Source organism: Astatotilapia calliptera, chromosome 7, assembly GCF_900246225.1.
Source record: "Astatotilapia calliptera chromosome 7, fAstCal1.2, whole genome shotgun sequence".
Taxonomy (NCBI): Eukaryota; Metazoa; Chordata; class Actinopteri; order Cichliformes; family Cichlidae; genus Astatotilapia; species Astatotilapia calliptera.
The window spans coordinates 50,271,080-50,283,086 of record NC_039308.1 but is presented as its reverse complement, the minus strand read 5'-3'; the positions used below and the strand labels follow the sequence as shown (position 1 = coordinate 50,283,086).

General features: G+C 42.3%; 1 protein-coding gene across 1 annotated transcript in view; it reads right to left on the bottom strand.

Moving 5' to 3' along the window:
- The window catches only part of LOC113026508 (A disintegrin and metalloproteinase with thrombospondin motifs 20), a 78,577-nt gene that overhangs the window by 40,495 nt on the left and 26,075 nt on the right, over positions 1 to 12,007 (bottom strand). The window contains exons 10-11 of the mRNA XM_026175378.1: positions 8,571 to 8,712; positions 7,305 to 7,409 (exon numbers count right to left, since the gene is read on the bottom strand). Coding sequence (XP_026031163.1) covers positions 7,305 to 7,409; positions 8,571 to 8,712 — 247 coding nt within the window. The remainder of the gene's footprint in view (positions 1 to 7,304; positions 7,410 to 8,570; positions 8,713 to 12,007) is intronic.

Sequence of the window (12,007 nt, the reverse complement as noted above, 5' to 3'; positions counted from 1 at the left end):
TTTCACAAAGGTACAAGCTAACTTACCAGCTCATATGAAAGTATGCATATGTGCATACACCTATATTGCATGCATGTATATATATAGATCATGTAAGCTGAAATATACCCAATACCTTTGCCTCTTGGCTCTTAATGACATACTCAATAAAGATTAAATGAGTAGCCCATGGAGTCACAGAGAGCAGTTACCAGCATGCTAACTCAAACAGTGAAAATAGTAAGGACAGCAGCATCTGCTCTGAGCACCTCAGCTGCTTTGGAAGTTAGCGCCCTGTAATTGCCAGAAAACTGTTGCAGAGAGCGCCTCATTTCTGAACCCAAGCCATACATCACAAGAGGAATGAGAAGGTAGAGGACTGATTTAAAAAGCACTCCGCTCTTTCATTTTAACACGGCCATTTCCAAAAGTCATCACCTTTCATGCGGGCGGTGCCTTTCTCATGCCTCTGGGTTAGGAGTTCACCTCGGATGGTTGGGGGTTTGTGTATTGTCTCCAGCAGCTGGGAGCCCCCTTTCCTCCCAACAATGCAAAATTAAAACAGACTGCAATCTTAGAAATGCTAGAAACATCTGGAGCAACCCCTCAAAATGCGATGGCATGGACCACCGCAGTTAATTTTCAATATGGCGTCATTTTGTTTTACGTGTTTTATCGCTTGTCCTGGAGGTGAGGGAAGCTGTAGAGGCCCAATGACAACATAGGATCATCTGCAGCACTTCCATTTGCTGGCCATGCGACTGGAAATCAGTCACCTTACAGCTGCTTTTACAGAGTGGATACACACAGACTCATTTTTTAGCCCATGCACGTGTTTTCACTGTCAGTTCCTCGAGTCTCCTCTTTGGTCGTGTCTTAAAAGACCATAAGACAAGACAGAGAAATGAGAAGACACATTGGAAGGAGTGTGGCAGACAACAGGAGAAACAACAACCTCTAATTTTATCTCCTCTTTGCTTCCTGTCCTCATTTGTGGTCTCCGTTTTTCCGAGGAGTGTAAGAAACATTTCCGTAATAAAAAAGGATTGATGATTGATGATTTTAGTAAATTGATCACCATTTTTGAGAAAAAAAACCTTTAAATATAAACCCAATCTGTGATTAGAACTTAACACCAGAACTGAGCAAAGCCACAATGTTACAATGCCACTCAAAGGTATAAAAGTATACAGTACCATTTGCTGTTTGATCCCGACAGACCCTGTGTCCAGGTAACTACCAGTCACACTCGTACAGCTGTTGTGTATATGTGTGTTTTCAAGTGCCATTATGTCAAAATGTGGTCACAGAAAAACTGCAGGTGGATCTACCAGCTAGTGGTCAAATGTTCATCTGTTTCTGCATGTCTCTGACTTTGGACAGGCACTACTAAAACAAAGATCTATGCAAGACACACTTTTGTGTGGTCTTCCATAGTTGGCTGTGATACTGTTCTCAAACTAATGACTAGTAAGTGCTTACCTATATATGTGCTCACCTAGTTTTAGATATACAATTACACAATCTACATACAAATGCAAAAAAGCTTCCTGCAAACAGCTGTAACAAACAAGCTCAACTTCAGACTCTTTTTGCTCAGCAGCATGCATCTGTGTGAGCAAAAATAGATCAGGTAAACTTACCAAACAACAGACAGGCAGAGTCAGCAATTATTTGTTTATTGGTTATTTTTAAGAAAGTTAAGCTCAAACATCCTCAGGAAGTGGTGGAGACTGCAAATACATTCGTTAGGCACATATGTTAACTCTAAATGAATGCTTATGTTGGGTCGTTGTAAGATGTGTAAAGAGACAACTGCTTGCTAACAAGTTAGCCAAATACATTATTGTGTACGTCAGTGTGGTTCAGAGAGAATACTCTCATAAGTGTCTCCCTGAACCATCCTTGTACAAGCCAGGAAGGGTTGATTGGCAAAATGATTGCACACTGACTAATCAACATGTCTCTTCTTATATAGTTACATCCTGGGACTGTGAGGACTCTCATACTTGGAATGTAACATAGAGCATCCATAGGCTTTGAGTCCTGCTCAAGCAAGAAAAGCTTGTTTAAGTTTGATACACATGTGCCCCAGTGCGCTGGGCAGTTCAGTTGTGTGCAAAGTATTTGAGCTATCATGTTTGCAGAAATAACGACACACAAACTCGACCAAAAACATGACCTCCTCTTGAGGTAATAAAGGCTTTCTACGTTAAGTCTGTGCTTGTGCAGGAAGTGGGTTCACTGCTACAGTCGGATGCAGTGTTTTCAGCTTCTTGCTGTTGTCCCATTATCTTGTAACTCTTTCCAAGTTCCACTGAATATATCGCCTTTCACACAGCGACGGGTTTAAATGTCACCACATTATAGCGTAATCAAGCAAATACACATGCAATGAAAGCTCCACTCAGTGGTTTCCGGACACAGAATTTCAATCAGTAAACTGCACGAATGCGAAAACAACAATCCTCTTGTTACCCCAAACCCACAGATATGTGTGCGATGATAGCAAATCAAAGTGGCAACATCCTGCAAATACCCAGAGATTAGCTGAGAGTAACACTGATACTGGCCTCGCGATCCCCATGCAGACGTGCACGCTCGCACAAGACTGCACACAAACGCACTGCCTGTCCCGGCATCGTACAACAAGTCTGTCAAGCTGCCAGCGGAGATCCAGCCAACACTCATCGCCTCCGCCAGCATACTCCATTCTGCCCCGGCTTCACTTTTCAAGACCCCACTATCTCAGCTCTAAATGGCTGAAACCAGAGCGGGTCGTCATTCTTTTCCAAACAAGATTCTGTAAATCAAAAGCAACTTCCTGTTTCTTAATTTACACTAACTGTTCATTTAAGCCATGAACAAGAGTATGTGGAAATCTTTCTTTCAAATATTTCACACACTAAAAACTTGGCTAGCAGCCACCACATTAAATAAATTTAAAAAACTAATTCATTGAATACTTCATCATTTCTTGCTGAGATGCTTTAGGTCAAAACCTTCATCCAAAAAAATAAAAAATAAAAAATAGAGCCAGCTTAAGCTCTGTTGCCTCTCTTTTGCCCCTCTGCCACCCGCTGAGCCACAACGTGGTGAGAAGCAGCACTGGGATCTTCAAAGGGTAGGATACTGATACAAGGCCTAGCAGCCCTGCACTTCGGCTTGACACTTATTGACCATGCAGGCTGGCCCCTAATCTATGCACACACAAAGACACATAGTTGCATGCGCACATCTACACATGTGCATCTGCTCACACTTAAAAACAGGTACTTCTCCAATAAACGCACACATTGAAGCACACAATTAAAACACACACGCAAACAGTCGCAGCCAGGCGTAAAAGCGGCATCCTTTTGAAGGGTGAGGGGACTGAAACGGGGAAGGGCAAGAAAAGAGAGGATGGAGGGGGAAGGAGGGAGGAAGAGTGGTGGTGGTATTTATAGACAACAAGTGATGGGATGCCCTCGTTAGCGCACGGCCCACTGAGCCAGATGACAGAGGCAGCGGCCACGAGGTCATGTGACCGCATTACTCACTCCGGCACCCAGTGAAAGCAAAAGATGGGGAAGGAGGGTGGGAGGGAGACAAACAGGCAGGATTGGAGATATTCAGAGAAGAAGGGAACAGAGAGAGAGACAGAGAGAAAACTACCCATGAACCCTGCACTGCCCAATGCCCTGATTTAACTGAGCAGTATACAAACAAAGTTTTTCTCCACCTCCCTCTTTCATTTACAGGACATGCTACTCTCCCACTATTTGAGGCACTGCCCTCAATTACCCAATGTGGTCAAAACTTTGTTTCATAACTGGAGAGAGCAAAACTTCTTCCCAAAAAGCACAGAAGCGCAAGAGGGAAAATTAGTTTATGAGATGACATGGAATTGCTCAGAACGACACAGTAAGCAACAAAACACGTATCTGAAAAGAGCTGGGATCCTCAGTCCCCCAAACCCCCCCACCTCGACCCCTATCCCAGAGACATAGCTGCAATCCTACGAATCTGACAGCTAAAAGCCAAGAAGCCATGAGGGTCTGAGGCCCGTGCAGAGCCTAACACTTGAACCTAACCACGGACCAACGCAAAAGCAGAACCAAGACATGTAAAGAAGGAACAACGCAATTCTGGCACAAAAGAATGAAGAGGAGTCATCTGGGCATGCAGATTATCAGACTTTAAACATGCTCAAAGACACACAAGCACACCCCACTCAGACACCACATTAAAGAGCACTTGTGTGGGCAGGTGAGCGTTGGTGTAGGGTCCCCTGCTCTTTCAACTAACGCCACTTCAAAGAGCACCCTGCATGAAGATGAATCTGGGCCTCGGCACCACAAACAAAGGTGGTGCCACTGCTGACGCACACACAGGCAGAAATGAAAGAACATTTTTCTCTCATCTGTTATTCCAGAAAAAAAGAAAAGGAGAAAACATTCAGTGAGCAGCAGTTCTCTTGGTGAAAGTGCCTTGTTTGATACCAGAGGTCAGAGGAGAATGGCCAAGCTGCTTCGAGCTGACAGGAAGGCGACAGTAACTCAACCACTCATTACGTCCAATGTATGCAGAAGAGCATCACTGAACAGAAAACATGTGGAACCCTTGAAACAGATGGGCTACAACTAGAGTTGGATGTCTCAAGACCGGTCTTGGTCTCTTTTACGTGGTCTTGGTCTTGCCTTGGTCTCAACGGACTTTGGTCTTGGTCTCGCTGTCTCAGATCGACATAGTGGTCGGGAGATTTGGAGTCAACAGTATCCCTGACACACATTGTAACGTTCGATAATGTGTCCTGCGCAAAAGCATCAGCTCTAAGAGCCGTGCTTACAGAGTGCTTTGTAGTGAATCAGAAGAGTCGACTCCCATTGGGCGAGAGCCGGCTCCTCACTTTATTTCCTTTCACTGCTCAGCTCTCACACAGTGGCTCAGCTATGCTCCAATCCCTCCATATTGTGGCCAATCACATGCGAGGATATAGGATAATATCATTATGTGAAAAACAGAGAGGGTGAGAGACGCGGCAGTCAAGTGGAGCGTGCTTCTGTCCTCTCGGTAAGTGAGTGCATCGCAAAAACACATATATATGCCTGACACCTGTAAACGAAGCAGCATCTGGCTGCAGTTTAAAGACTTTTTTTTCTCATCTCGACTTTGTCTTGGTCTTGACTCGGTCTGTCTTGGTCTTGGTCTTGTCTTGGTCTCGATACCCTCTGGTCTTGGTATTGTCTTGGTCTTAGTTTAGGCGATCTTGACTAAAAGTCTAGCTACAACAACAGAAGACCACAGCGGGACCTGTAAGGCTCAGATTAGGAAACTGAACTTTGCACAGTTTCATCAAAATGGAACAATAGATGATTGGAAAAACCTGGGTTATTTGTTGCTGACCATAATCGTCCCTTTATGACCACAATGTACCCAGTATATCACTGAGTTCACTGTACTCAAATAGTCTCCACAGTCACCTGATCTCGGCCCAATAGAGCACCACTGGGATGTAATGGAACAGGAGATTTGCTTTATGTGTGTGATGCTGTCATGTCAACATCAATCAAATAGTTTCCAGTGGTTTCCAGTACTTAATACCTACAAAAGTGGCCTGAAAGAGCATGCGTCTAGATTTATTACCTATGACAATGTAGGCAAGGTGGTATCTTAAACATTTAGCTCAAGGCAGTATATGCCTACATAGTGATTCATAAAGTGGCAAGTGGCCAGAGTTATCAAAGAAATTTTGAATTTGAAATAGAAATTAGTTGTGGAAGGTTAGATTAAACTGCAGCTAAATCTGGTTAAAACTATATATGATATGCATACAGTATATTTCACTGTGAAGTAGTTTCTTGTAAAATGCTGTTATGCATAACTGTTAAGAATAAAAACCTGACTTGATATAAGATTGTATGCTAGTCTCTTTAAACCTTAAATTAATTCTGATATAGACTAGTCTCCACTAAAGATCAGGCATCAGTGGTAATCTAGCTAAATCAGCTCCAGTGGGATTAAGGGGTTGAATCTTAATAAAGCAAACCTGTGTGCGATTGAACTCTATGTGTTTCTCCCACATTCAGGTCGAGAGCAGTATGGGAGCTACAATCCCAGGACCATTACTGTTTAGTCTGGTTGTTGTAGTTGGATTAAGATGTTAGCCATCCCCTGTTAACCTTTCTTCGCTAGACTGGGCTGATCCAGAACCTAACATGGTGAGGAGGGAGATAGAGCAAGATGAAAGGATACAAGGGATACGAGATTTACATGGGTCCACACTACAAGACTGCTGGAGGGCATAAGGTTAATTAGAAAAAGAGAGCCCTCCTTCTCTCGCTCCCTCTCTTTCCTCCTCTCCAGCATGTTTTGAATGCTAAACACCAGCCCACCATAACAGCCTCCTTCACCTCCTCCTTGCTTTCCTCAGCCCTCTCCTCCCCACCTCCTGCCCAGCAGAATCACTGATGTGAGGTCTTTTGTGAGAGCGCTGGCTGGCCTCAGACTGGCTCTGTTACGGTCTGACCACTGACCCAATCACCTGCCTTTTAAAGAGGTTTTGGGGTCGTGGGTTCACAACAAGGTGACTCAACTGTGAACGGCGGTCGGCATCCTTTTTCAAAGGGCCCATGTATTTACCTTTCCCTATCAGGGCTCTCTCTCTCCCTCTTTTCTTTACATTTTTGTTTCTTCTTTTTCACCCCTTTCTCCACATATCTTAAGTAACTGACCCGTCTCAGGCCTAATTAGCATAGCATCCCAGAGCGAGGGGAACACTAAGGCTAATGGGGGGGTTGGGTCTCCGTAAAACACTTAGAGTACAGCTTCAAGTTTCTAACAAGGACCATCACCTGAACCCACTCGAGCAGGTTTCTACAATCAATGTGGCGACAGCATAGTAATATATGATAAATTATTCCTTTTTCTTGGCAGAGGAAATGAACTAGCAGGGAAAGGCATCATGATTCAAAACAGAACTCCATTAGAGGTTTGGCTTGTGTCATTAATTTAAATGCACTGACAGAAATATCACATTGTTAGCCTTTACTGCATCACAATAATTATTCATGTCCATTTACTAGATGAGAGACATGTGTTTTCCTTCCGCTGTGCAAGACGGTGGAAAAAATCCTATGGAAACTCAGTGCTCAACGACTGTTTTTTGTGCGGTACCTTTAACCTACACTAGAGGTTCAGCGGCGGCATTATCTACACCTACATTCTCAAATGGGCAATTCTTGAATATCAGCTGGGACACCCTAAGTGTGTTCCTTAAAATTGTTAGCATTTTTGGTGTAGATGATTTCCCATAATCTATACATGGAGAGACTGAGACTTACCATTCCATGTCCACAGTCAGTGCCATCAGCGAGTGGCATGTGCTGTGTACGGCACCCTTTGTGGTCCCCCTCCGCACTCGTACACCACAGCCTCTTGCACTGTTTCTGTGGGGGAAAAGAAACAAACGCGAGCAGTAAATCATTTGGGAATTAACAGGAAAAGAGCTTTTCTGTGATGTGAATATCCTGCAAGGTGTTAAAGCATGTACAAAACCCCTCTTATGCCAAAATATTTTTTTCAACAACACTGAATAACACAAGAAATAATTGCTCCAGCCATTTTGGTCTTACATAAGAGGGATAAAGCATGTGGTTGTAGTCCCAGTATATTAACGGAATTCTACAAACATTTCAATCCAAGCAGCTGGTAGTCGACTTTTTCTGATTCCCCGTTTGGTCAGTTTAAAGAAGTTTGACCCCATAATGGCAAGTCTATCATATTTGATACATGAGTTTTTAAGACCTCTACATCAACAGTGTGATTCATTTTCTCCTGAAATACCTGATATATACTATGAGACAGTAGCAGTATGCTACTATGAGCAATTAAATCACACTAAAATGAAGAATGTAGCAAAAATGATATGAATTAAAACTCAATTATGCAAAGTGATATTTAGTTTCCTTGTTTTCTTTTATCAGGAGGTTCAATTAACACTACAGTTTTCGCCTGATTACTTCATGGTTCAGGCTTTAAGGGGTTAAGTACTCAATGAATGCCTCAGATATCTTAATATAAGAACGAAGATGTGCAATTTTAACAGTTTTTCTACATGATAAATAAATGCTGTTGTAGTAAATGGAAGATATATGACAGTAAGAAAGAATCATAAGAAATAAGTGTGTAAAATTACAGAAAAAATATGTGGTAGCTCCTTAAAACACTGTAACAAAGTTTTGTTCATTCACAGAAAAGTCCTTGTTTACCTTTTTCCTCTTTTTTTAACTATACTACTACAAAACTATAATAGTGAGAAAACAGGAAGTTTTTACGTCTTACTTAGGTTTGAGTAATAAGAATGGCCATGTCGGAGTTTCAGTAACAAAAGCTAGAAATTCAAATAAATTCAGTTAATAGTCCAAAAATTAAGCCCTGCTTCACATGTTTTGGCCCAGGTGTCCAGTGGGTCAGATTGGAGCCTTCGGTGGGTCAGTTTTGGATCCTTGGCCTTATTTTTGTCCCCTCAAATGTTTCAGGTAAAGAAATGTTTCACTTTCATTTTTTACCGTGGCTTTTTAATCTATTTTGATAGCAAGACAACGTACCAAGTAAGGACAAATTTGGGAACCGGGACCAAACATCAGTTCACACTGTCTGTTGGCATTGTAGAGCTGACCAGGGAGGAGAGTGGGCATGTCATATGTTCTGCCCACAGGCTCATCAAGGAGGCACTCCCCATAGCCGGTGCTAAAAAATTAAATAAATAAATTCAAAACAAATCATGTACACATTCAACAGGCAGACTTTCACAGTACAGAATTCTTCATAACAATGTAGTAATTCCAACCCTAAAATGTATCAGCACACTTCATCTCTTTCATAAAAGCAAGGTAAACATCTCTGTGTCACTGTCTGTGATCATCCACAGATGTGTTTTCCTTGTGGGTGGTCTGTAACGTTACAGAGGAGAGAGACTGATACCGCTTCCCCCTTAAAAGCCTAATAGCAAACGCTGTCACTGTGAAACTGGAGTTAGGCGCCACAGACTGAATAAAACAGTATTTTGATGGAGACAAAAAAAGGGATCTGCTTACTGATCACATTTGTATTAGATGTATTTTCCTCTGCTGAAGGCAAACAAGAACATTTAGAATGCTAAAGCACCATGATTAAGTTAAATAAATCTGCACCAGCCCCAGCGCTGCAGTATAATGACAGATTGTGCCGTATATGAGCCACACCCTGAGCCATGACACAATAAAAGAGACAACAAAAGCACAGCTGGACTTACTGCGTCTATCCACCAGCAGTCTGCGTATAAAATCATCCGCATTTACGGCCGTGAATGGGCACAAATGAAACATGTTAGCAGAGCAAGGCGAGCCACAAAGGATCTTCTCTCGCTTTGTTTACTTTGGGAAAAGGAAACTTTCAGATGAGACAGGTCTAGATGTGTAATTAGACAACATGTCTGCACTGCTCTGACAAATTTCATCCTGGATCGAGCCGCTAAAACACCTGCTCAACAAAGCACCAGCTGATGTGACAGGCCAATAATTACACAGGATTATCCTCCGTTACCATTACTTTGTTTCTTTACCCTTTCATTTCCAGCCATAATGTAAGAAATTGTTGCAAATGCTGGCTTGTGGCAAGAGGAGGGGATGATTGCACTAGAAGAAAGCAACAGCAGTGGAAGACACTGAATGCAAACCACATAGCAGCCTGTCGAGGAATCATTCGGACAGTCCCATATTACAGTGTCTTTCAGCAGTTGGTCATCTGTCTAATCGGTGCACTGGAACTTAATGGAATTATTATTAAGACCGAGACAGACCGAGGCAGAAGGGGTCATTGTGGTCATATTTTAAATGAAACATCTATGTTCTGGGGAAGGGGGACAAAAAATCAGCTGTGTGGATTCAAGACGGTGAGCCAATTCCCATCTGGAAACAAGAGCTGTCACACCTGGAAGCCTTTGGCAGACTTGGAAGTGTGTTTATTTACAAGGTGACTCGGTTATTGTGTTCTTGTCACATGAGACTAAACAATAACAGTTTTCACGTACACCATAAAGGCAAGATGTCAAGAGGTCAGCTCATGACAGATTGGAGGCTTCTACAAAGAGCTAAACGACATGTGCAGTGTTCGATCAAACAGTAGTAAGTCTGTCATGTCAGCGTTTTGCCTCTGACAAGATGAATTATTGTTGTCCTTTTTTTTTTTACTGCTGTGCAAAGATGTGCTTTTGCTTTGTAGTGCTTAAAACGTAAAACTTAAGGTTCTCTTCCAATTAAGTGTTAAAAACTTCAGTAAGGTTTTAAGCTGTCACTTCAGAAAGAATCATGCCAAAAACAACAGAGATCCGTTTAGATGATGCTCACAAAGCAGGAGATGGATTTACAAATTTATGACAGCGTTGTGTCAAGATCTATAGTGAGAAGTAGCATCAAGAAATTCAAAGAGTCACACAGTAAAGAACAAGCCTGGCAGAGATGTGTCTAAAAACCCCAGAACAACTGCCAAAATGCTAGTTAACGATTTAGTCAAGTCAGGGATAGTGGTCTCAAGGAAGTTAATCACTAGAACTTTGGGCAGGAATGGACTGTGAGTTCACAGACCAAGAAAAACTTCTCTTCACTGCAGAAGAAACAACTTCAAGTCAGACCTAAATATACCAGGAACAACCTGGAGAAAGATACTAGAAGTGGGTCCTTGGATCAAATAAGACTAAACTGCTTGTTTGACTAAAGAGACAGTGTTTATGTTTGGATTACGACGAGAGAGGCGTGAAACACAGAAGTGGTGGTATTGTGTTGTAGGGACGTTTAAGTGCATCTCAAAGTGGAAGGAATCATAAAGAAAGAATATGTGACTACTCTCATGGAGGGAGGCTGATAATTCTGTCTTCAACTGTATGAAGATTGTCTTCAACTTCCTCATCCACAACCAGATGGCTGTCCCTCCGTGAGCCTGGTCCCGCCTGAGGTTTCTTCCTGTTAAAAGGGAGTTTTTCCTTCCCACTGTCACCAAGTGCTTGCTCAAATGGGGTCATCTGATTGTTGAGGTTTTTGCTGTATAATGTCTTTACTTTAACATAAAAGTGCTATATAAAAAATTGAATTGAACTGAATTACAGTTATATATGAATAAACACAAAGTAGATGTAGTAGCTCCTAGTTTTCGTCAAGAAAATAGATGCTGATGGATTATTTATAATAATTTCACATTACACTTTATAAGAGTTGTTGCTGCTTTGGCAAAATTTGAGATGTACATAGGAAATTGATAGGGTTTCCCCAAAATGAACAAGAACTAGAGCGTAGGAATAGTCAAAGAGTTGCATTTAAATTTTATATTTGGATGTTGTGGGTTAAATCAAATTGCACAGTGCCAGAGTAGGAATGAATAGTGTCTTTGTGCAGCAGATGGGACACAATGACACTGCACTACAACAGTACAGTTTTCATCAGCTTTCAGGTACGGGACTTGAGTGCACATTATTACAACAATATTCAGACAAGAGGGACTGCATTGGGGAATCCGTTGCTGTTTGAAAAGGGATGTTTGAGAGGTGGCACGGCCTTTCGTTTTGTAAACTGTTACAGGTTGAATTTACTCTACGGGAAGAATGGGCAGTCAAAACACTGATATACTTGACCAGGTCGGTCCACTCAGCAGGAGTGGTGCTGCAGAAGTGCTACTTTCAATCAATGCTCCTCATTGTTGGCTTGCAAAAAACTTCAAAAGCACTTGGACTGCACTCTCAAGAGCCTTTCCCACCACCGCGGCTCCCACACCGAAGCCAGTGCTTCGTTCTCGATACCTGCACTGTGTGTTACATCCAAAGTGACTAACAAATGTTACAGTTTAACATGAATGCGACTGACGTTCACGTCATGCTCTTCCTGTTTTTTTGTGTAGTAATTAGATACAAACAGAAGAGCAACACAACTTTATCCAAACAATAAAGAGACAGATGGACATTCTTTTCAACTTTGGCTGCAAGTTCCAACCACTGGATGCTGAGGTCCGGGCTAGC